Raw genomic sequence first — 26,819 nt, 5'->3', positions numbered from 1 at the left:
GAAGCTGTTTGCTGGTGTTAGTGGTTTAATACCAGATGATGCTAGTAAAAGGCCAGAAGTCACAATTATCTGATTATAACCAGTGGCTTTAAAGAAGTCAGAATATTTATATCTTTAATATATATATTAAATTCTACTTCATGTGTGGCAAAGGTAGCTGAGCAGGTCAGTAGCTTCTGTCAGAGACACATCATGATAAGAATATATTGTAACTACACTTGGTATTGATTAATTCCTATTTTTGGCACTCTCGGCACAGTAGCTAAGGAATTAATGAAACTGGAGATTAAGCTATACTCTTTCATAGAGAGGTTCTTCAAAGTCATTTCTGAGGAATATTTATGAACTTGACTGCTACTACCTGTACTCTTCTGCTTTTGTGAGAAATGAAACTTTCACTTGCAGAGCTGTTGGTTTAGACTTGCTCGTACCTCTGAGGGAAGACAGGCGGTGGATTAACCCTTCAGATGCTTGCCATTTTCTTTTAGGCTGTATGTTTGGCTTCTCTTTCATTTTGCTGCATTTTGACGTTGGCAAGACTGAGTTTTGACCATGCCAGCATTCAGCAAATACAGCATTCAGAAAATACAGTGAGAGGCATTTCAATAATAGGAGCAATGGAGACTAAGTATGTTTGACTGTGTCATTTAGGGAATGTTGAATGTTGTGTGCACAGTCACCTTATTTGTTTTGCCTGCAAAGCAAGCTAGATATAAGCTGGCTCCAAAGTGGGAGAAGTGCATCAGGGTTAGTGTGACAGGACAGCCAAGATGGGAAGTCCTGCCTTGGTGTTCAAGCAGAGGTATGATTATTGTGTCCATGTCCATGCAGAAATATCTTCCCAGGCTAAATTGGGAACCAGTTTCACGGCTGTTTAGTTCAATGCCAAGGTAGCAGTTACTGACTGCTCTTGCAGATTTGCACACAAAGGCTAGGCTTTGGAGGAATAAAATAGTATTCTTTAACAAAATAGAGTAATTCAGACAATCAACTGAAGGTCCTGTAAAAGAGAGGAGAGTTTGTTAGGTTCTGAAGCCCTTCCAGCATGCCTCACTGCTCATGAAGTTCTGAGCTCAGCAGATCGTTATGAGCAGAAAACTTAAGGACTTGCTGATACACTGCTATGATGAAGCCTGACAGGAGAAACTTTCCTTCTGTGTGGCAGAATCTATAACACTGAGATGGCTGAAACCCTCCCCCTCCCAGTATTTTGGAGCTTTAGGAGGTGAAACAGGCCAAAGTTAGCAAGTGCTGATGACAAGTAATAATTGCATTAGAAAAAAAATCCCCAAAGTCCCATGCTTCCTTATGTATCTCAAAGTCATGTAATATAATTTTCCGGCATGGTAAGTACTAATTGAGAAATCAGAGCTGCATAGACCACCTAATTAATTTTTTATACATATTTCAGTATTTATACTGTATACCGGATTAATTAAAACTTTAGGGCGCTGTGCATCTCAAATGACTGTTGTGACTATTGACCTGCAGGCATTTGACGAGCCTCGTAGAGTACCTGGTTGTGGGGGTTGCCACTTATTCCAGTGGGAAGCTGAGAGTGGCAGCTGTTAGGAAGCTAATACTTGCCCAGAGATGCTACGCAGTTAATAGAATTACTTTGCATTCCGAGTACAGCAAAGCAACTGCGCTGGCTTTCTGACTGTGACCACCATACTTACTGCTTGGAACTGGTGGGCAACATGGGTACCATTATACCTCCTCTCCCACTGAAAATCTCCCTTCGTTTAACCAACCACACGTATCCAGAGAAACTCAGTGGGCTGAGTGTCCTTGAAGGCGATTAGTGTGTCCCCATTAGTGCCCTGGGTCAAGAGGACAAGGCGGTGAGTAGGATGAGGAAAATAAGGATAAGGAAGGACAGTTCCCTCCTCCATCTTTCAGTGACTAAAATATTACTTCAATCAAGTTTTGTGGTTGAGGGGGAACAGGGGTGCAGGATGATGATGGAGTAAAGATGTAAAGAAATGCTAGGTATGAGCCAGATCATAAGTTGAGAAGATCTCAAACAGAGCTATGGTTTGCTCTAAGCAGAGAATGGGAGGGCTGATGTCCATGCCTGTTGCATAATGGCAGTCTGTGAGACTTCAACATGTATGATCACTTTTGCTTAAAAAGTCCTGCAAGTATTTTGTATTGTATCATTTCTTTACCACATCTGGAAAGTATCTCTAAAAAAGATTATCAAAAATGAAGACATTGAGTAGAGTAAAACTCAATTTAGACAGGTTTGTCGAGTGATGTGCTGCAGTGTATTTTCAAAACTTTTTTTATATTTCATACAAGAATGATATAAAGCCAGTGGTTAGAGTGGCTAAGGAACAGCCCCTATCTACCTACCTAGGACATTCAGCTTTATGCACAAAAATAATTTACAAGAGATTTTGCTACCCTGCAATGCAATGTGAAAATGGAAACTGTTTTCCTAGGATGAAACACCTTTCCTAGGTGGCAGAAACAGCCAACATTTTGGCCTGATTCTGTTTCTATTTGCACTGGGGCAAATCAGAGAAAGTAATATTAGGGAGAGCATGACAAACAAAACCGTCAGGCTTATTGTCATCAGGCTGGACTTCAGAACATTCCAATACTGTGAAATATTTGTCATCAAATTAATTAAACTCCTTGATTACTGTAGCTAATCCACATAACTCACATAATCTTAGATGTTCTGGATTTCTCTGATATCTGACATTACAATTTCCATTTGGAACAGATCTTTCAGAAGTTTTTCATAAAGCTCTAAGTTGGCTTAGATTTGCCGTATCTAAATATTCTTTTTTTTTTTTAGGTATGTAAGTAGGCTGCTTTTCCTCATGGCAGGTGAAAACAGGAAGCACACACCAAATCCACTGTGTACTGGGTTGGCCATGTGTCTTTGCATGGCTTCATGAGTCCTTTTTCTAATGGAAATTCCCTAGGGCTGGGTGAAAGGCTGTCATGTGTCCCTTGCTGGGTTTTACCTGGTTGGAACAAGGACTTTGTAACCTCAGGATTTGTTGTAGCAATCATACGTGCCTCAGTCCTAAATGTTGATGTAAAAGTTGGAAATGATGGCAGGCAGCTGGATATGGTCAGGTAGGACTGAAACGTGCAGATTTCATGATTTTGCAAACATTATCTGCAGGCAGAAAATCGTGGGGCAAACTGGTTTTGCTGCAAGATGAGAATGGCAATGAGGCAGAGCTGCAGAAAACCCTACACAGGACAAAGGCATAACTGAAGCAGTGCCATCAGACAGGGGAGATGCTGCATGGTATTCCCTTAGCCAGTTACCTCTGTTAACATCTTCCTCAACCCTGATGGCTCTGGAGAAGCAAAATTCATGCCCTGTGTGGGAATACTGTGGGAGTGGCCATCTCTATCCCTGCAGTATCCCAAGAGCACCTGGGATATGCTTTGCTCAGTCTGTTCATTATGTCTGGAAGGATAGGGCCCTGGAATTTCTGAGCTCCAGCAGCTCTTCCAACTCCATTTCGTCTCATTCTGTGAGTTTGAAGAGACAGATTCCAAGTTACAATCCCGAAATGGGGGAAACATCCTCAAGCCAAAAGCTTTGTAACTCAGATGAGGAGTCAGCTTATGTCTTACAATTGTGGTTTAGGAAAGTTGGGTAATAAAGCAACACTTTCCCCTTACTCTGGGTCTCACAAAAGCCAGACATCTTTCTTTCCTCACAGCTCACAAAGCCTTGATCTGGAAGGTAAGTCTATACAACCTGTAAATAAAGTCTGCTAAGCTTCATCTCTTCATCCAAGACAAAAAGAAACATTTACATTATTTCTATGTAGAATAACACAGCACAATTGCTCACTGCTTTTTTTCATTTGGAAATGTTGCTCAACCTGACAAACGAAACAGAAGTCTGGCATAATTTTCCATGGCTTGTAAACACCAATTTATATATAAACAACAGCAGCCAAATGTAAATAGACAATCAGCACAGCAAGGAGATTGAAAAGATCAGTTTGCAGACATGACAGATTTTCTTCTTCCAGCATTCTTCTCACTCTGGTTATCAAAGGCCAGCACACACCAGTACCTAAGGCAGACCTGTTTGAACATGTCCTCCTGCCTTTTGTACAAATTTAAAAGAATGGATCCTCACGCAAGCATTCCAAATGGAGAAACAAATTTGAAAAAAATATTGCTACAATACATTGACTGATTTCTGGCCAAGGCAGCTATGAAGGAGCTTCTTGATCCATTCTTGCACTGAGAAAATGAGAGGGGGAAATATGTACCTCTGTAATTAAAAATTGAAACCAGAGCATTCCTTGCATGCTCAGTTTGCTCAAGGGAGAAAGAAGTACCTTTGCTCTGCTTTTTCTCCTCAGTGTCGACAGAGTACTCCAGAGCTGAAGGAGTATTAATTTTGCTTCTCAGCACAAAGATGCTGCTGACATACCAGGACTTAGTCATGACTGAACACATTAAAATGAGGGCAAAAAGGGACAGTATTGGGTTTTAATAACAGATGAATGGCATAACTCTATGATTATTCTTCTTCGTGCAACAAAAGGCAGCACTGTAGCCAGCAGGTGAGCAAGAGAACACTACAGGGTGTGGTGAAGATACTACTAAATTAACTGTGAAGCCAAAAACTCTGTGTGTGTGCACGGGTGCGCATGTGGGTATAAAATATCTGGCTATTTCAAACCATAGGAGCATGACAGCTGTGAAAAAGGAGTGCCGCAGGGAATTCTTTTACAGTTTGGTTTTTTTAAAATATGTTTGACATGGAAAATGTTTTAGTACAAATAAAGCAACTGGTATTGAACTTAAAAAGTGTATGCGGAGGGGGAGGGAGAAAGAAGAGATTGCTGTGTGGAACAGGGATGAATAATTCATGATATTTAAAGAAAGAATGCCTCCGAAATGTTCTGCAAGGCAGTCCATGCTGATAAGTCGGATGGTTATTTCCCCCCCATTTAAAGCATCATTAATTCAACATCGTTGTGATTTTTTTTAAAAAAAACCTTGTAAGATATTTCTGAAAGAAATGTTACTTAACTTAGATTAGGATCTTATTTATTCAGATAATTTCATATAAATATCAAAGAGATGAGTGAATTATTTAACCATAAAGAGACAGCTTAAGTATTTTAAGAAAATTATCTAGAAATCTTTTTAGTTGATTTTGTTTCTTAAAGAAAAAGAAACAAAACCAACATCATTGCACACTGAAATCAACCTCAAGGAATGGGGAAAAGGAGATGTTTTGAACATTACTCCATAGGACACCAGTACAATATAGTGCTAGTGAATGCATTGTAGCAGAGCTCCATATGCAATCAGAATCCAATTGTTACTGGACTGTGTACAAGCACATACTGTGCTCAATGGCCTGATGAGGTATTATGGATATGATGCAAAGAGACCTTGTGGATTAGACATGTACAATTTATTTAAAAAAGTGAAACAACTGAACATTTTAACTGAGCTGGATACAGTAGAACTTCAGGTGGCCAAAAAAATGAGTTCCGAGGAATCTGATGACTGCAAAGACTTCAGTTATTATTATTTACTTGAGAGGATTGAAAAAAAAATCTAGTTCTTGGAATGTCCTGATTATATTATACTGGATTTCTGTACTTTCCCTTATTGCTACATTCTGCTTTCAGCATGGAAGAGTTTGCGTAAAATAGACTGATTATTGTAAAAATATCTGGAAACCGCACAGCCTGTTAATATGTAGCTTGCAGATAGTGTATAACACTGATTTTAAAGAAGTAGCTGGAGCCAAAGTGATATTCCATTAAATCACAGTTTCTTATCCATCACTGTATTCATTTTTATATTACAGATTACACTGCTAAGCTATTTCAGCCTTCTTTCCTTCCTTACATTGACTAAGAGTCCAAATGGCACTGTGTGTTGCACATCTGTGGGAACACCCATAAATATGCCATAAGACATCACGTTACAATACTTAATTTGGAAATTTTAGTACCTGAATCTTCATGTAACTGAGCACCTGTCTAATCTATTGACTTCAGCAGGCATCCAGATCTAAGGGAAAATTAAAATTGTATTTCAAGCTATATTAAAAGGTGATTTAATTTTGTTTTTCTCTATGACTACCTTAAAGGAATTGTCCCAAGACAGAGAACCCCAAAGCAAAACAAGAAACCTCAACCTATGTTGAGCCAACTGGGTACCTGTTCCAAGAGCCACCTGACACTGAAAAGAAATTACCCTGCATTAAACAAGACTGATATTTCTCGCGCTATAACAGATTTTTTTTTTTTTTTTAGAAACACGTGGTGAAATCTATTTTCTTCCTCTGGGAGGCTCTGGGTTTTCCTGGGGTATCTTATCTGTGTGTCTGTGGTTTTAAGACCCATTTTGTGCCCAGGCTACCACACTTGATATGAGCTTTTGAAAATGAAAATCATGAGTATCGTGTTTTGCCAGTTTGCCTACCAGCTATCTGCTAACAAAAAAAGTTCCAAGGGAGCATGGCAAGTCCGTGCCCAGCGAAGCCTTTTGTTTTTGCAGATGTTTAGGCTTAGAGGAGTGCTGTGGAGCACAGGCAATTCTAGGGCCTTGTTTGCACTTGTCTGCTGCTATTCTCTGCTCATTGTCTGAACCTGCACGCATTGTTCTCCCGACAGGTGATAACTACCCTGTGCAGTTCATTCCATCAACAATGGCAGCTGCTGCTGCTTCTGGACTCAGCCCTTTACAGCTCCAGGTATGTGCCAGAACAAAAAAATGTGGGATTGAAGCCAACATTTTAGGGGAAAACTGCTAACCAGCTGTATGCTAAATAATAGCCTGAATGTTAAATAATTTTTGAGCACAGCCCAGGAGGATTAACACCTTATGTACTTACAGTAGAGCAACGTGCAGCCAACCTTGATACTGTGAGTGAAAGACGGTGTTCTGTGTGTTTTATATTGGCAGTTAATGGTATTTTTTTATTTATATGAACAGTTGATGGGAGATCAGTTCGAAGATCTTTTTGTACTTTATTTTCATGTGGTCTCTGTAGCTGCAACCTATAATTGGACAAGTCAGTGTATCCAAACAAAAGTGCATTATTGGGTTTTTCTTTTTTTCCTTTTTTTTTAACTATGTGGTGCTGACAATACAATAAACTGAAAACTCTTTTGGCTCATGTATTTAGGTAATCTCAACCTTTCTGTGCATTAAGCTGGTCAGGTGCCAAGCATGGTTAGGAGACTTATTTTGGCCATTTATTTATTTTTGGCATGTATAGAAGGAAAATGTTGTGAAAGAAAGATTTATGTGCCATATTATTAGGTGGCTTCTTGTGGCAAGAAGTTTTTAATTTCAGAAGAAAAGACACAACAATGTCATAAATAATGAAGAAACAGTCAAAAGCTTTCAGAGTTAAAATGTGTGGAAAGAAAGTGACAGTGAACATGAGAGGAAAGGCCATTAAAGATGCATGTAACTATTTGCAAGTAAACCTTTGAAACCCCTATTTGAGTTAGGTTAGACTCGGGTTCAGAAGCAAAGTAGGAATAAATTGTGCCTAGAGTAGCAAAGTATTACCATGCTAATATCTAAATATCTATTTTGCTTACCTTTCTGTGATTATGTTATTTTCCAGAGGGACCAAAGCAAATTAAAAACCCTTTCCTCTTTACCCTATGATGATATTGTTACCAAATTAACTTCGTGTAAGTGAAAATGGGGCTAGAACTTGTTCATTGACCACTGTTCATTGGTGGTCCAGAGCTGACAAGAAGGACTCCTTGAGCTTAGGTCTGACCTAACCTAGAATCAACATTTGAAAAGAGAACACCCTGACTGTGCAGGCAAAGATCTCCAAAAAATAATTTTGGGGTCATAATAATGTGATGTAAAGACTGTGCCTTGGACAGGATTGAAACCAAAAGGAAGTTTCTCAAAAGGAAAAATAACAGGTATCTTTTGAAAGTCAGTATTTGACTACTTATTGAAGCAAAAGTCTCATTAGCTGTAGTTGGGAAAATACTGCCGAAATCAGCTTTGTGAATAGAGAGACTATTTTTGCTGCCTTTGAAATGCACTAAAACAAATAGTGAGCCTACACAAGACTGCAAGGCAGGAAAGGATGAAAACTGTTCAACTGTCAAAGAAATGGGATCTAAACCACAGACATTCCTGCTTCTTTTCTTTTACATGATCCATTTGTAGATTGACCCACATATTTGCACATCAGACTTGATCTGAACCTACAGCAATAATGCATTTTCATTAATTTGCAGAAATGATAGACTGAGTTGTTAAACATGACGAGAACAATTAGACAGAAAACAACCAGCAAAAATGTGTGCTAGTAAATTCAGAAACATTCCAGCTTGGGGGTCTGAATTTCCATTTAGATATATTTGCTGTAAAAGACTTTTTTGTTTATTTGTTTCCCCCCTTTTCTATTTTGCTTGAATTTCCTCTCTGTGGGATTTCAAAACCTTTAATGTTTCATGGTTATAAGAGCTTAAATAACAGAGCACTTAACCTTCGGCCGATACCTGCTCGTCAGATTGTTAAAGTGCCTGAACTAAATTTTATTTACTCCTACAATGAATTTTCTCTTTGTGTCAATTCTTCATGTTCCCTAAATGAGCACTTATTTGGGTGTGTTTGTTGGAGAGAATTGTTGTTATACCTGATGCGTCATGAAGCCTGTTAGGGGTGTCGCATTTCAGCTCATTTTTCCATCTTTGCTTCCCTTCCCCCTTCTTTCTCTGTTCTGCTTCCTTTCTTCCATGCACCCCACCCACTTATTTATTTACATGAATGCTGTGACCATGGTATCTGAGTATTTCCCAAGTGCTTAAAATTAATGATCACTAAACTAATCTCTGTTCTATTCAGCCAGTGGGAGAAATAGCTAATTTATTTGCAGGTTTGGTTTTGTTTCTACATGTGAGTGTGTGTAATTTCCATGTTTGGAGAACCTAGTGAGGGAAAGCTGTGTCAAGTAAAAGAGTTTTGCAGTAGCTCTAACATTTCAACTTTACCAGGGCGTTATTATTAATTCCAAAATTATTTTGTATAATCTGTATCCAGCTAAGGAAATTCTGCCAGTTCAATCTTGTAATCTCCCCTTTCTTTTCTACTTATATTTTCTTTTGTTTGGATGATCATGCTCCAGGTAGGAGGTAGCAGCAAATTTGTGTTCTCATCTTGCTGTGTGTTAGGACAACTTCTATTCAAGCTCTGAATCTTATAGCACAGAGAATCATTTTTTACCAGGTACATCATGTAACAATAGCAATTATTTCACAGAGGATGTTTCTCCAGTGAGCGATTGTTAATTCATGATTTGCCTGTCTTATTAAAGCTACTACCACACTGTTATCACAATGCACTTTCTCTAAATTCTATATTTGTGTTCACCAGTGGATTATGTATCTCCATGTGTTCAAAAAACTTTACTGAACTCATATACAGCAGTTTCTCAAGTAACTAGTTTGACTTTCATATGCATAAAAAAAAAGAAAAAGAAAAAAAAGTTCTCCTTCAGCAACAGACCAGTTTGACCCATCTTCTCTTTAGATTTTTGATCACATTGATCAGTTCATGGTAATTACCATTAATATTCACTTGTAGCTTTCAGTATCCTGAAGTGTAATAGTAACTACCACCACACTGTTATGTCAGTCCAGGTTCCTGAATTGGTGGCTTGTTCTGTTTTGGATTGGTACCAAACAGGTTTCTTTGATCTGTATACTGATCTCATTAAGGTGTCATTGACAATATTGTTTACAAAATACTTTAAACTCTGTGTTCCATACTTCCAATTGACATCTCAGCCCTGTCTCACCAGTTTCCTCAACAAATCAGCCAAATATTTGAATAATATGCGTGATAGGACCAAACCTTATTAGGACTCTTGGCGTGAGAGGGGATCTAGATGATGAGGGAATAGCTCTCTAGGTACAGTCTGATCAGGAAAAACAAGCTATTTCTGTTCACCCCTCCAGCCTCAAACAACTGTGAGTAAATAGTTTGCAGATTTATTACCGAACACACCTCTGGTGTAGTGGTGTGTGAAACAGTTCTGATACCTGTGTATAGTGAAAGCTTCTTGCTTTAATTAATCAGTATGAGTTGTAAAACCTGTCAATAATTTTCCTTTTGCTCCTCCTCACATACACCTTCTCTGGAGTTTCCCCCCTTTCCCCAAACTTTTCCCCAAGTTGTTCAATGGTTGCACTGGCATTAACTGATTAGAGATGTGTGGCCAGCAATCTTGCTAAATGATTGAACTTGATCACGAAATATTTTTTTCCAGCTCTCATGCTGCTGGTAGCAGTAGCCTAGTTGCTGGGAAGTCACAGTGGTGGCAGAAGTGGCACCTGTATGTCCTTACATTCAAACAAGGAATGTTACTATATACCCTTTAGTGTTTAAACCCCCCTGCCTTCATTCTTACATATTTCTACAAAGTTGTCTAGGAGATAAAAAAGGAAGTGTCGCAACTCTCTCAACCACGACTGATAAACTGTTGATAGAAATGGAAGCATTACAATGATGCTAGCTGGAGTTATTCCTAAACAAAGTGAGCTCTAAGAAAAAAAAGCAAACCAAAAAAGCTCTCGTTCATAACTCTTTCCCCAAACTATTTGTGTAATTTGTCCTTCAGAATTTATCGCTTATAACGCTAATGAACCTTGGCGAATCTTAACTATAGCTGCAGCTGTGTTCTTGAAACCTGAAGTTTTTATAATACAGTTTAAAAAAAGAGACAAAATTTTAAGTAAACACATATTTGCCTATTTCTTTTCTGCCCTCTCATCCAGCTCCTCCATACTCTCTCCTAGTTGCAGACAAAGTAAATGACCTTTTTTTTATACTGCTGGGTGCAGATCCAGTGTACTGCTGAAGCATTGCATAGCCTGCCTCAGGGGCACAATATTAGTAGAGGGAAGGCCAAAGAATGCTATTTTTAGTTGAACAGTTCAGCAGATGGAGGCATGAATACTCATATATCTGAAGGTTGAGGGGTTTGAACCATTAATTTTGATAATGTATTTAACCCTGGGAACAATCAGAAACTGTAACTCCAAGGTTACAATGCTTTTGACCTTTAGAGAACAGAGGGCACTTGGTACAGTAAACAATATATTACATTTCTACTTATTCCAATTCTCTCACACGTATAAATTTCAGGGCATAGTTGACATTTGCTTTCCTCAGCTATTTTAGTGCTGGTCCTCAAAGTAAGTCAAGAAGAATGTGCAGGAAAGAGGCCAATGTAATGCGACAGTCATGTAAATATGGCCTTTAAATAGCTAAGTTGTTAAACGTGGCCCTTTATGAAGAAATATTATTCTCAGGAACCAGAATCTGGGTGACTTATTACTTCAGTGACAAAGTTGTTTTAGTGGGTGGCTGCTCTTACGGAGTAACCTTAACACTGTTTTTCAGCGGGGCTAATGCTGTCTGATAGTGAGAGCTCACACTGGAGGTGATTTGGTCCCACTCTGGTACCACATCATGCAAAGTGATGTACCTGCCTTATGTCTTACTAAATGATGCATGCTCCTCTTCAACAAATATAGCAGTTAAATATCACGCAGCTTAAGTATTTCTAATTAAAATATCTCCATGTGTCAGCATATTGGTAATGTATTATTTTAATCCATTTATTTTGTTTATGAAACAGTGACATATGTTTAGATTGTGAAATATATGAGCCTTAAAAATCACTTTATTGAAGAAAATTAATTTCTACAATGCTGTCTCAGTAATGTGTTCACTCACCCAGTCAGTTACTGGCAGGGCTGCCAGTCTTAATGTTGGTTAGACACAGTTTAACAGTTTTATCTGACATAACACTCTCGGATGTAGGCAATAATAATTTTTTCAAATGCAAAAATCCGTGGGTTTTTCCATTTTCTTTCTCTCTTCCTTCCTTTCCACCCCCCCCCCCCCCCCCCCTCTTTTTAACACAACGAAGAATGGGGATTGGGTAAATATGAGAGATGTTTGGTGAGACCAATAAAAATTAAAAGCAGCTAGTTACCTTTTCAAAGTTAGACACTGTAATTTGTTTGTCAGCGGGTAGATGTTTGGGTCAGCACTGTGAGTGAGTGACTGTCAGCGGGAATTCCTACAAGACAAGTAATTTCCCTCAATGTATTACTGACAGATTGCTTACTTCTTCGAATCACTAGAGAAAACAAACTTAATATTGTTACAGGCAGAGTTTCTGTCTTCATTAGCCTTATAGAACGATTTTATCTAGCATTCAAAGACTACTGAGCTCTAGGTGGACATATTTTAACAGAATGTTCCTTATTATGATACAGTGAATAGTGGTCTAAATTAAGGGGATGGTGTGTGCAAATTTCAGCATATGGAAGTAGTAAATTACATATTTTGGTCCCTTTCTTATGTAGAAATTTAGGTTGTAGGAGAGAAAGGAGAGAGGTGGAAAGAAGGTTTTATTAAGGCTCTGAGAGACCAAGCACGCCCTTTAATGGAGATAAAATTAAAAATATGCCAACCTTGCAATACTCAGGAAAATTTAATTAAAATCAATGAAATAGTTATACTTGTGCCTTTCCCTGCTTGAATGTTTATGTCTCTGTATGTAATATCTGTGTTATCAAGTTGAGTTATATCAGTGGCACTATCAATGAAAGTGATGTCATGGAGTCAATATTTTACCATATGACCTCCTTTCTTTGCAGAATTTCTTACTACTCCATCTTCTCCCACTCCTTCTCATCTTCAACCCTGAATTATCTGGCAAAGTGATTTTCATCAGGAAAGGAGAGTCCATCAAAATTGAGACTTTGTGCAGTAAAATATCACTTATGATGAATATTTCTCCCCAGGAGGATTTTCCTTGCTCCCCTGGTTATATCACAGGGAAAAGGAGCCTCCCTCTTCTCTTCTATTTGGCAAAAATGGACAGACAAACAAACAGAGCCATTAGCTAGAGTAATCAGCCTGGTGCAGCTGCAAGAGCCTTTTCTCACCCATTTCATGCCCTGCACATCCAATAACTGCTTTAAGCAGCATGTCTTTGTTACACTCTTTCTTGCTTACTGGAACGGTGCTGTGTTATTTAATAAAAAATTTATAGCAATGTTTAAGAAAGAGACTGTCCCTGTAGTCTGTAGCAGTTCTAGGCAAACCCAGGTCCATTCCTGGGCTGCAGGAAGGACAGTGGCCACCAGAGTGTCACCCAGCCTGGCACAGCTCTCTTTCTGTTCCCTTCAGATGCCCAACCCCTCCTCCACCTTGGGAAGGGCTGCTGTCCTGCTCCTGCTCTCCTCTCCCAAGAGGGAAGACTTTTCAATCTGGCAGCTAGGGATCAGGCTCCTGGCAGGATTCCCACCTTTTGCACCCTTAGATCTCACCAAGCAGGACAGCTGCCTTCCAGGCCCATATGCTGTTCCAGGGAGAATTTACCATTGAGAGCTGAAGTGGCACAGACATCAACTCACTTATCAGGAAACTTGTATGTTTAAAAGGATATCATGCTTATAGCCTGGATGGCAGGAGGTTTCCTGCGTCCCTTCAGTCTATATCAAGGCAGAAGCTGGAGCCCAAGTGACTGGGAGAGGCTGAGCCCCCAGCGTCAACAAGACGTTCTTGCTGCCTTAACCACTGGCTGCCCCTCGCTGAAAGCCCAGGCTCTATTTTAAAATCATTGTGCTTTGCAAAGCTGCCTCCCTGGGGTATGTACTCACTCAGAAGCCAGTAAGAAGCAAATAAGTTACTGCTGCATTTACTGACAGAGCACCAGAGGCACCAGTACTACAGAGTGCCATCAGGGGATGAGCACGTTTTTTAAAGCTCTTTTAAAACTGTGGCATCCCTTTGGGGAATAGGCTGACTGTGAGGCATACTCTGAGCTGGCAGTTGGATTCCTTCAAGCTTTCTAGAAATGTATATGGTGTGTGCCTTACAGGAATTAGCTGCAAGTGAATATGTTTCTGGAATTTTATTATACTTCTGATAACCATAGAGCAAGCTGCTTAATTTGGCTACAAATTATAAACGTGAAGGATTTTTTCCTGTGACGGTGTTAACGTGTTTGGTTGTTTAGGAACTAAGCAGGAACTGGATTAAAGACAAAAATGTCTTTTAAGTTAGGTCTATGCACAGAGGAAAATAATACATGCCAGTATTATCATTCCATCCTTACTAATTGCTAAAGAAAAAGAAAACTTAATAACTCACCTTTCATCTGAACTAAAAGTTCTAAGAACAAGGGTGGTTTAGATTAGAGCATCTAGGTGTAAGCTAACACACACGTGTGTGCTCAAAGGAAGCAGAAAAAATCTCCTAAAGATGCCTGGACTGGAAAGATACCATCACCTGCTTAATTTCTGAAGGTCTTTGATTAGAAGAGCATATGCAGTCCCACTGACCCAGTTGAAAGAAATAGGGAAATTCATAGAAGATGAGAAAAAGCTCCTCAAACCAGTGTGTAGATAATGCTATCACCAAGTTGAAGAGGCTTTATGGGTATGAAATAAGAATGGTGTGGCCTTCGGTGCACTGCTTGTTTGAAATATGTTTGGTCTGTGCCGTTTTTAGAATCCATATGACTGAGGAACTAGAAAAGTGCCCTGGCTAGAAAGTATTGGATTCATCTGTCTACTCCTAAGACTCATCATGAAGGCTGCATATGGCTGGAGGCACACCAGAAGTTTGCATGTCAGTCCTGAGAAAGAGACAGGAGGGAGGAGCGTCTTCAGACGTACAAGAAGAAAACACGTCATGCTTAAACTTCAGTATTAAGGAATCATTTGAGACTTAAAAGAATCTTTCACAAAATCTAATGAAGTAGACATAGTAGGGCATACATTTTGGTGTTGGGCATGAATTATAGCAAAGCATGAAAACAAATGAAAAAGTATTTCAGGTGTAGGAATAGTGAGAGTCTGCTGTCAGGTTCACTGGCATTTTTGGAAGTGAAGTGAGAAATCAAAGAGGCGAAGTCCTTTCAATGCAGTTGAATCATTTGTGCTATGCTCTAGATACTGAACAAGTCACCAGATTTAACCAGTTTACAGTGTTATTTAATAACACTTCTGTGAACTGTCCAGGGTGATTCATCCAGTCCAGGCCCTTTCTTGTGCTGCTGTCTTCAACACCTAGGGGAGGGTTGTTCAGGCCTCATAACCTATTAACCCAACCCCAGCACTGCTGCTGAAGAATCATCACACCCACTGCAGTTCAGAAAGCACAGCGATCTTATGCCGAATTCGCATTTACTGGTGTAAAATACATCATCTTCCAATGAATTTATAATAGTAAGATCCTAGTTACCTGGTTTTGAGGTGCAAATGTGATTTTTTTTCTTAGATGTAATTTTTATAAGCCCATTTGAATATGTTTTGCATAATTTTGTGTGTACTTCCTATTAGGAAATTATTTAATTTTCCTTGAAGGTGCATGAAAGTTCAAAATATATGGTGAAAGATCAGTATGAGCGATCTGCTAAGCAACCTGTAAAGCACAATTATTTCTAATGCTTTAAGATACCAGTAAGCGGAGCTTGTTTTCTGCCTCACAAAGAAAACATTTCACTGTTTTCTGCATTTAAATATACATTTTAACTATGTTGACTTATCAGGTAACGCAGCAGGCTGAACAGGGACAAACCATTTTTAATGGTATGTTAATTGAATGGGATGCTAGAGATGCACCTGAGTGACTTTTTTTCCCAGATGTGCCCCAGCTGACTGATAAAGCTTCTCCTGATCAGTAGAGCCAGTATATATTTATTATATCCCCGTCTTCTGTCCATTTTTGCTAGTGAAAACTGTAGAATGGCTGCGAGCTACCACATGAACTGTCTCTCTTATAAAAGTAAGAAAACATTGCAGTTTCAAATCCCAAGCAGCACTTTCAAATATTCAGCTCTTAAATGTACAGTTGCCTTGGCATCTTCTCACAAGATGGGGATTCAGATGTGGGAATTGAGAGAGGCAGTTTAAACGGGATTCTTCCTTTTTCCTGACTTGCACCCGTTTATTGCAGCGATGGTGTCTCGTTATTCTGTCATGGGAGCGTGTAGGAATTTAATTGTAGAGATTTTGCCTCTCAGTGTGCTTAGCAGTGGTAAGTGAGTGTTCAGTTTCCTTGTTCTGTGTCTATACAGTTCTGCAAAGGAAATACTGCAGAACTGTATATATATACAGTATATATATAAAATACTCATGTTGACAATTTCTCCATCTGGATGGTCAGAGAGAGAATGAACCCACCAATCTATGCCAGATTTTATGAGATATACCCAGAGAAGGTTTATTGCCCTTTTTTTTTTTTTTTTTTCCCCATGTCCTGATTTCCTTTTTTCTTGCTTATGCCTCAGTTTTCCTGTGTGCCACCAGAGTGACAGACCTAGAATGTGTACACTAGATTGCACAAGCATCTCCCATAGGATTAGGAGAACAATTATGTTTCTAGACCCCTTCAGCTAAGATTTGTCTGCATTATTGGCAGTCGTACCAGTGACGTGGACATGTGCTCACTAGGAAACTCATTCAGCAACTCATTTCACACAGCTCAACAAGCAGTTACTCATAATTGCTTGTAATCCTGCTGACATGAGACTGAATGAAACCCCTGACTTTTCTCACAAAGCCCATCTATGTGTTAACATTTTTTGAAAGAAATATCAGATATTCTGAAATGCAGAATTTGATAAGCTTTGATAGCTATCATCCTTTCAGCAAATTTACTGTAATTAATTGCTTTTCAATCATATAATTTTTCTCCCCTTATCAATAGGGGCCCTCTTTCTTTTTACTCTAGCTTCAGTGCAGAAGATATTTCTATAGGTAAAGTGCGTGAAACTATCTGAATGTGTGAGGTAGCTACTTTTCATGTAGACCTCTCACATTTATTGTTAAAAATACTTCATATTACCAGTAAGGACTAAACCCCAGATTTTTAAGGAAGAGCTTCTGAAAGAATACCAGAAAACATTTAAAATTCTTTTTATGAATAATCTGATTTACAGTGTCACCAGAGAAGGTAATACTAGGATAGCATAAAGTGAATGAAAAAAAACTGCGCTCTGATGCAACCACCTGGTTATATTTTCATATATTTCTGATAGATCTGGATATATTTTACTTTAAGTAAGTACTGCTTATTCACTTTCTTTGGATATAAGGAAAGGAGTTTAAAACACCAGAGCCTTTTTTGCAGGTATGTTTGGAGCCATGCTTCCTGGTTCTTGCTTGCTTTCCTAGATGAGATCTGTTACCTTCAGTGCCATCCTCAATTTTTATAAGGAAGAATTTATGCTACAAAAATGCCAACAGCAAATTCTAATAATAGCAAACATAGACAAATCACATACAGATTTATCTTTAACATTTCACATTTTTTCTTGAAAAACATAATCTGCTGGAAGCTTGAAATTAGTTTTTCAAGCAAATGCAATTGTCCTATGCTGTGATTGGCTTTCCACTAAAGGTATCTAAGCAGATCGTCTCACAGTCATTTTGTAAGATAATAAAAAATGTTGAAGATTTTTTGCAAATTTTCAAGATGTGTAATACAATGTATAATCTGAGAGAACAACACAGATAAGGCTATTGTGTTCATTCCTGTGCATGGTAAATAACAGGAGAATTGTGAACAAAAAGTAGCATATCAGTCATCTGATAGCATTAAGTAAAGGAATGCAAATCTTTGTGCTTAAGAGAAAGGTTTTACTGATGTTTCTCCAATCCTACTGCAGAGGAAATGGCTATAGATATTTGATATTTTTTTGCTTGATATTTACAATATTTTATTAGAACAGTACTTTTATTAATGCCTGCATTTATCTTTACTGGGAATACCTGATGATTGTGTACAGATGTACCTAGTTCAAGTGCTGTGGTATGGCAGCAGCAGTGGATCCATTTCAGGAGGAGCACAGGGAAGATAGTGACTTGTTCAGGTGCACAAGTGTGTGAGTGTTTAAATGGAAGGTCTGAGGGATGATTGCTCCTTCCTGGGTGCAGTGCTCACCCCATGCCGAGGTGGGACACAACAGCATTCCCTGCCTCTCACCCTCGGTGCTCCTGAGGTGAGCTGTGTCCTAAGGCTGGCCCGGAAAAGGGTGAGCCGGCAGGTTGCACTGGGGGAGTACAAGACTCCTGGTTTAACAGCCTCTCATTAGGCCCTCCTCTAGAGAAAAAATACAGCAGGAAAAAAAGAGGCGCTCTCAGTTTGGGCTTTGATCTTGCTTTCATAAACAACTCAAAGAATTTGCATGGGAGCAGGCAACTATTCCATTATTGTCGCTTGCGAAAATACAAGAGAATAGATACACAAAGTGGAAGAGATAAGAACAGTTAGCACTCCTTTATTCCTTGTCAGAACTTAATCTAGATCAACTAAAATGTTTGCTGTTTTTGTCATGCCTCAAGATAAAATGTCAATGTTTACATACTCCTTTCTTTTAGACAAAAGATGCTTATTGTTTTTGAGCCCCTAGGTTACTATCTATAGGAAATTATAAATATGTAGGAGATGCCTAAGTTTGTCTCATTTTTAAGTTGTGTTTTTGACTGGTTTTTTTCCTTTTTTTATGAAGAGCAGTTGCTATAACCACAACAAGCACTTTGTATTACGTGCTTACGTGCTCTTCCTTGTTTCCGTCCTTTTCTTACACCACGAAGAATCGAACCAGGGTGAAGTTAGCAAGATGAGAAGCTAATGTGTTATGGGCCGTTGCTCCACTGGGGGAAAAATGCTAAGCATATGCCGCGTATAAAGCGGCTTTTTTTTTTAATTGTCACATTGTCCTTCCTGATATCTGCTTGATACGGAGCTTTCTGGGGATGTGCACGGCGAGCTGTGCAACCGCAGCGTTTCACCGCGGCCTCCCTCGGTCCCCGACTCTGCGCGGCCGCCTCCGCGCCGCCGGCAGGTTGTGCGCCAGCAGATGAAACAGATGTTGGGGCCATACTGGAGCGGAGCGGCATGCTGCATCAGGACCTGGAGATCCCTCTTGACATCTGGATGCTGCTGGGCTGGGAAGCCTGCCGTAGGCCGGGAGGCTGGAGGAGCCTTGTGGCAGTAAACATAGGGTCCTCGCTGCGCTTTAAGCGATTAGTGCACTGGAGCAGCAATAATGCTGAATTATCGCTTGGTTGCCTTCTTCTAAGGAATCTTGGGACAAAGGGATAGTCAAGGAGGAGTATTTATGGTAAAGTCATGTTCAGAAAGACAAGACTAATTGCCGTGTGTTAAAAAGCTTGCTTTCAACTGATAGTAAAATTATTATGAATACTCTAGGAAACTTTTTTACAAAGCAGCAAACAAATGGCTTGCACAAAAGCCTCCCTTTTAAAATTTAAAATCGCTAAGATGAAAAAATGACAATTTCAGCTACTTTCCAATTTCGTGCTCTAGTCAAATTGTGGGGAACAGACAACAAAATGTGACTGAATACATGAAATTGTAGGTAAACTAATGTGCATGCCTAGTAGGGACAAAAATGTGAACTTCTAATAGCTGCAGGGAAGAGTATTAGGTATGGAAGCTGTCTGACTTATGCATCGACTCTTTATAGTTTCACTTTATCAAGTCGAAAATTCTGCTGTATGTGCTGCTACAGCCTAAATTGTCTGCTGCTGCACTTTCCTTTATGATGTGTGTTATTTAAACACAATAGACATAGTGTATTGCATGGAAATAGGTGTTTAATGTTTAGTGATTACTGGCTGTTGGATAAAATACCATTTAGCATGGTTTTCCTCCTCCCTGCTTCCAGTAAATTTTTTATTGTTAAAAGCAATGTGTTTAAACAAGGGCCCTCCCAAACAGAATACAGCTTTTTGGAGAGCATGAGGTAATGTTTGAAGAAGACCCGTTTGTTGCTCTCATTTAACCTCTAGTATTCTGAAGGGGTTATATTTAATTAACACTGGCTAAAGGCCTGACCTAAGAGGCAACCAAAAGTGATTGAACTGCATTTTCAGATCTAGGCTGTAACCTGTTGGGAAAGGAATAATAATAATAATAGTAATAATAAATTTAGAAAGCATCATTTACTGAAATTCTTTCTAACTAAGCTGCATTTCTATGGGCCATTTAATGCTCAGATGGACAAAGGTATTACTTCAGTCATTGAATTGTATCAAACCCCTTCTCAGAGGCCCAGTTTAAAAACTCTACAGGAAAAGTGGCTTAGCATCATATTCTCAGAAGACCAACACTCAGTCTGTTTGGAAAGGGGAAAAAAAATAAAAAGAGTGAAATGAGGTGTGACATGGCCGTCAAGTCAGTGAGGATTTTTGCCTCTCCTTCCAGTCAGTGGCTTAGCAAGGGAATTGTTCAGAAAGTAAGAGCTCCATATTGATGCAGAAGGTCTTTAATTCTGTATATATATGTTTTTAAATTTTGTTTTGTTTTGTTTATTTGTGTGTTTTGGTTGCTGTTCCTCAGTTCCCCCGCTCAGCTTTTGATCAACCTTTTATTCTTTTTGGACATGGCAGAAATTTAGTTTTTTTCTAGGGGACTGAGGATAAGTACCTGTACTTTACAGGGTTAGATTTTTGAATCAGTGACACTGAAAAAAATTGAAAGTCTGATTTAAACATCAGACTCTCTGACATTGTGAGATGAGTAGTCACTTTCTTCAATAGACAAAATGTTACATATACTCTATGGTGATATAAAAGAACTAATATAATGTCTGAACTTTAGTTGTGTAAAAATTTCAGATTATATTTTTGAATTTTTTTTTTGCAGAAAGTGAACTTTTCTTTCACTGTTTTCATGCTGTCTCATGAAAAATTCCCAGCAGCTTCATAGGTTTATGGGGTGACATTTTATCTTGAAAACTTGTCAAGGTGCTGCAAAACTAATAAACCATCAGCTTTACTTCCTAAGGGATGAAGTACACAAGCACAATATTACAGAGACAACTCCCAGGTGCCAAATTATTTACATTGTCTTAGCCAGTTGCAGTGATTGATAATTTATTTGAGCTCTAAGCATTCTTTCTTGGCTTTGTCCACAGCTTTACAGTAAATAGATTGTGAACACGCAGTTGCTGAGAAATTGTATTGAATTGTCATAATTCAATGAAATCAAAGCCATCTGACTTCTGAGGGGCATGAGCTCAGGGATGATGCCTGCATGAGAGATCCTGCATCCAGGCAGCAAGGCAGAGAGAGCTGTTTTGATGGCCATTTCTAATTCATTGGGTCAAAGCAGGAGGAGGTCAAAAGAACAAGGAATATAGTTTGCAAACTAAACAGAAGTGATCTTAAGAGCACCTTAATGCACATATGCCTGAAGGCAAGTTAGTTCTTTATTGCACTGGTGCAATAAAGATGTATTTTAAGTCTGTAGCATTTCTCCAAATTTACATGACTGTAACTGAGAGAGACTTTGGGGTTGGATGTCAGTACTGTCAGGCCATGGTGAGAAAAAGGTGGGGAAAGGAAAAACTGAGTAAAGCTCTAAACATGGATCTTGCTGCAGGTGTCTTCTCATTCCACATTCTTTTTTTTTTTTTTTTTTTTTTTTTTTTAATGAGGATTTCTGTTGTTGACTTGATTTGTTTGTTTGTTTGTTTGTTTCTCCCCCAGAATATGAGCATCACTCTTGGTGATGAAAAGTATTATCTGTAATCTCTTTATTTTAGAAACGGCAATGTTAATAACTTTTAACAAAAAACTAGTAAAATGTTGATTACATCTTCAGGTTACATTTCCCCTCACATTATGAATTTAAGCAGATGTTTTTTAGCTGACAGTACCTATTCAGGTATTGTCAGGTCTCCCCCCATATTATGATGAATGAACTCAAAATAAAAGCACAGGAACCACAGCATGCAGGAATAGGTCATGGACAAAAAGATCTATCATTTCTTCAGAACACATGCCAATGTGGTTTGTTAGTCCATTTGTTTTTGAGCAGGACCTATTGTATGCGCTGTGGGGCTTCTCTATAAAGTAAGGCAAATTTTCTTCTCCAAAAGATGAAGTAAGAAATTAAAAACTATGAAGGATAGATATGTTTTGGCTAATTATTTTTCTCAGAAGAAGTCTGGGTCTTTTTCACTGACTTATTATACAGATCCTCTTAACATCTGTCCAGCAGACTGTGGACTTTATTAACAGACAAGAGACCCACCAGATTTAGAGCCTGCTGGGTGCGTCTTCATCTTCACAGCTGTGGATTAACTCAGACTTTCCAGAAGAGGACAACCATATGGGATAATTGGTGTCATTGGGTAGCTAAAAAAAATATGAAGAAACAAATGTCGTCCAAACACAATCCACTGTTTTTACAGCCACAATTACTAGTCTGTTTAAGAAATAAGAAAGGCAGCATTACACTAAAAAAAGAAAATCTATTCATATCTGTGTGGGAACCTAATCAGGCTCTTGTTTCCAATGACGATGGCTCCACAGTCGCACCAGGTCTGCAACAAGAATGCTCCTTTTGTGTGCCGATAATGTGGAAGCGATAAAATTTCCTATAAGAGACATATGTGTTTACATCATGAGATGTGTTATTTGACAAAACGCTTTGTTCTCTGCATATTTTCCACGCAGAGTTTCATGCTGGGTTGTTTTGCTGGAAAGCTTTGATTAGCTAGAATTAGTTGCTGAAGTAAAATAGACACTTTTGTTTTATGAGTCCTCTTGCTGAGCTGTAAATTATAGTAAAACATATAAGGAGTGACAGAAAGAAGTGCTGATTTGAACCTCTGACCCATGATCGGCATAAAAACATAAGATAACTCTTTCAAAGGACTACTGAGAGCCATAAATATTCCATGGTCCACTTAAAGTTAGGCCCTTTTAACAAAATAAAGCTGTTATTTTGCAGTTCTGCAACAATACGTGCTGCAGTATCTGAAATGTGGAGAGATTCTTTTATTTTCAGTTTGGGCTGGCCATTAGCCACAGCAGGGCAGCAGAAGAGATGAGAGTGATTTTTCTTTTTCTGAATCAGTACAATGAATCTGTGGTCAGTGAAAGGAGTTGGGACCGGCAGACACTCAGTGGTGAAATTAGGTAACTGTTACTCTGCTGCTTGAGAGTGAAGCAATATAGGCTATAGGCATGTGTGTCTCCTAAGGAGGCAGGAACTGAGGGGAATTTAGGGCCATGTAAAAATTTCCCTTGATATAATATACAATAGCAACTGACAGACTCTGAAATTACTGGTGTTAATAGTTAAAAAAAATAAAAAAAAGAAGAAAAAAAATTAGCCAAATGAAGTGAATGAATATGAAAACCTGGTAAAATCGTTATTTAGATAAAGGGAGTTTTCAGCACCCAGATGAATGTAAAGGGAAAACTTAACGCCTCTAACTTTGCCTGTGACTGCAAAATGTATTATTTGTATTTTCACAAATACAGTTAGTTTGTTTGCACATATTGGGTTTTAATAAATCGGAGAGCACATTAGTCAGAAAGCGCATAAATAATCACAGCAACAATCTTTGTTATTATGACATTAGTTATGATAATTCATTAGCTGCCTGTTTGTGTTGCACCTCAATGCCTTTTTGCAGAGGTATTTGGTATATTAGGGGAAGATGCAGAGAATATTCATGCTCTCTAATGCTGAGCAGACTCTGCAGGAGAGTGATCTATGGGTGTTTAAAATCAGAACATTATGTCCACTATGGATGTGTTAGACACGAGAAGACAGGGAAAGAAAAAATGGTGCTCTCACAAGCAAACTATGCACATCTTTATGACACTTGGATTCTGTAGAGAATCAGAACTGTAATTATTACTTTTTATTTATCATGCTTCTAAATTAGACACTTTTCCCCCAATTTTCTTTTCTGATTTCATGTAGCTGTGCCAGATCAATGCCCTTTCAGATATACCCTTGTAGAGCCAAATAAGTCTTAGTTATCCAGCATAAAATTCTGAGTTAAGATGATGCATACTTGTTGGTTCTTAAATACTAAACTGTTTATTATCTGTGTAGTAGGGCACATGAAAATGAGAATCTGGCCCACAGTCCCAAAATGTCTGTAAATCTCACCTTGTTTTGCTTTGTTAGCATTTCTCTCAGAACAACTGAGAAAATGCATCTGAGACATCTAAATTTCATCATCATAAATTTACAAAATACACTGTTTTAACAGGTAAATAGAAACAAAAGGAAACACATGCTTTTGGCATAAAATATTCAGTCTTGAAGGGGTCTTGTTTTTTCAGCAAAACCTTTGATTTTTCCAAGTTTTAGATATTTGAATTCGACTAAGTGTTGTTTTCATGTATGTGTACAATTCCTCTACAATTTTATTATTTTATTTTGTGTTCACCTTTCCCTCTCTTCCCCCTCTTCTTCCTCCTCCTTTTGTGTGGAGAGCTCTTGTAGGACACAGCTGCTGAGCCTTGGAGGGTGTTTTTCTGGTGATGGCATCTGGTTCCTTGGCAGAGTCCACAGGCCTTGGCTGCCTTAGAGTTGTCCCTGGGTTTGTCACTTGGTTAAGCTGCTGATGGGTCACTTAGGCTGTCGTGTGATTCTGGATGTTGTTTTCTGTTAGACCACCTTTCCTTCTGAACATCTGCATAGGAAGAATCTCAAAACAAAGAGAAAAGCTACCCTTTTGGGTGGTGGAGACTTTTTCATCTTTTTTTTTATATGTGTATTTATATGTATACACACACACATAAGTCTATCATCCCATTTATTACCTTGGTGTTGTAGTAGAGCATTTAACTGCAGTGTTAGCCACAACATATTTGGTGCAAAAGACATGTCAATGCACAAAAAAGAGATTTATATACGAAAATGGGAAGGAATGAGTACAATTTACATTACTTTAGAAGCAGTTCCTGCACGTAGATTAAGATGTGTCTGAAATTTTGGAGGCAGATATTCATGCTTCTACATCTCTTTCTGAAAAGTTGCCTTTCCTGAATTGCTGACTCTTATAGCAGTGACACTGGGCTCAGGTCAGCACTTAAACTTTATTTCCATAGTTATTATCTGTGACACCCAAAACACGGGTGTGAACACTAATCAGTTCTTCCTCTAAACAAAAGCAAAACTATTTCAAGCTGGAACTCTCTTTCCTTTAATCTGTTTGACAGTAATTTTTTTTCAAACATCACTACACCAATAATTAAAAACAAGCAGTCCCAGTGAAGGTGTGATTTTTTTGTTTGCAGTAGCTTCCTTTGAGAAATGTGTGCTCGAAATAGCAAAGATGTTGCTGGTTTTAGTGAACTTGTAAAAACCCTTTGTCATCAGATAGTTCTAAGTATTATTATTGCATGTTATGTACTCAGAAAGAAAATGCTGGTGTTATAGCTTTGCAACACTACTTACTAAATATACTATGGAAAAAATAACTGCATTACCTCTTGTAGTGCAGGATTTCAACAGCACTTGCAGTCACTCCTTAGAGTTTTTCATCTTTAGAAACCAAATTACTCATTGTCTAAATAGCTGAACTTTCATCTCTATAAATAAGATATTTCAGCTTTGCACAATTCATTTAAAATGCTGACAAATAAGGATTCTCACTTGATTCTCAGTAGCTTTATTGTTCAGTTTCATTTACTGTAGCAAATGTATTTGTTGAAGATGTAACATAGGGCTTCCATTTTTAGTAATGGAAGACTTCAGAATTAATCAGGGTTCATAAAATTTAGCATTTTTTCCGGAGAAAATAAAATAAAAGAGTGAAAGTTTCTAGAACAGATCCCTTCTTTCTACTTCCAGCAAGCCACCTTCTACTGAAATTCCTTGTGATGCATCTTCCAAGTACACCTATTGCATTTTATTGTGCTGGGCCAGCCCTCATCACCCACACTTTGATTATCTGCTGCACTGAGTTTGCAACCACTCTTTTTGTTATCTCTGTGTTTCACACATGGCTTTCCTATAGTTTATTCAGAATTCTGCTGCAAAAATAACATCTGAATTATATCCCCACAGCTGTGACCAAATGCTCCCTCACCACAGGGGCAGTTGAAATGTCTCTAGCCCTTGCCTTTCTGTTCCTGTATATAGGAGTTCAACTGGTTTCTCCATGAAATTGTATATCTGGAGAAGCTCCCTCTCTACTGTGCAGCAGCTGATCACTTTATTGAAGTATCTTCTCAAAACCAAATTTTCCCTAGGGCCTTGATGAGCCCTGGTAAAAGGGTTATGATGTGGATGTGGCACCTTGGGGCCATAATTTAGTGGGTGAACATGGCAGGGCAAGGCTAATGGTTGGTGATCTTAGAGGTTATTTCAGCTTTAGTGATTCTATGGCCCATTCTGTTTTCCTCCCCATGTGCCGCTTCTGTAACATTTAATTCTCATAATTCTTCACTCTTATTTATTCTTTTAGACACAGATGATACAGCCTAAGAGATAAGTTAGAATGTTCCTGCTGCAAAAAAGGGAAAACCTCTGGTGCATAGAAAGCTTTCCTCTGTTCTTATTTGCCATGCTCAGTGTCATTCGGCAGAGAATGTGTCCAGGAATGTCACACACCTATGTGCAAGAGAAAAGTTGTAGGGAAATGGGCTTGAGCTAAGAGCTAGCTGAAGAAAACTAGATGAAAAAATGTTGAAACTTTTGAGAGCAATGCATGAGCCTAAGGCCTTTGTCTTCTGGCAAGGCATGAATGAATACTGGCAGTGAAGGCTATTATACTTCTGTGTTATGAAAATATCTCACAAAGGCATTTTGAAACTTAGATGGCATTAGAAAAGGTTGTAAAATTTGGATCAGTCAAGATGGCCTATTATTAGCTCATAGCTTTTTAGATAAATTCTAGATTGTGGAAGATACTTTTTTATGAAAAAAGTGAAATTGAAATAATTAATCAGATTTTGTAGGCAGTTTCTGAAGCAGAAAACACCATCATCATCACAACAGAA

General features: G+C 38.6%; 1 protein-coding gene across 10 annotated transcripts in view; it reads left to right on the top strand.

Moving 5' to 3' along the window:
- SOX6 (SRY-box transcription factor 6) overlaps window positions 1–26,819 on the top strand; it is a 367,386-nt gene that overhangs the window by 270,612 nt on the left and 69,955 nt on the right. For all 10 annotated transcript variants that reach the window (XM_063398073.1, XM_063398072.1, XM_063398071.1 and 7 more), the window contains one exon: window positions 6,636–6,715. In XM_063398073.1, the coding sequence (XP_063254143.1) occupies window positions 6,636–6,715 (80 nt within the window). The remainder of the gene's footprint in view (window positions 1–6,635; window positions 6,716–26,819) is intronic.

Source organism: Prinia subflava, chromosome 5, assembly GCF_021018805.1.
Source record: "Prinia subflava isolate CZ2003 ecotype Zambia chromosome 5, Cam_Psub_1.2, whole genome shotgun sequence".
In the NCBI taxonomy this organism is placed as follows: domain Eukaryota; kingdom Metazoa; phylum Chordata; class Aves; order Passeriformes; family Cisticolidae; genus Prinia; species Prinia subflava.
The sequence above is the reverse complement of the archived record's forward strand: the minus strand, read 5'-3'. Positions and strand labels throughout refer to the sequence as shown.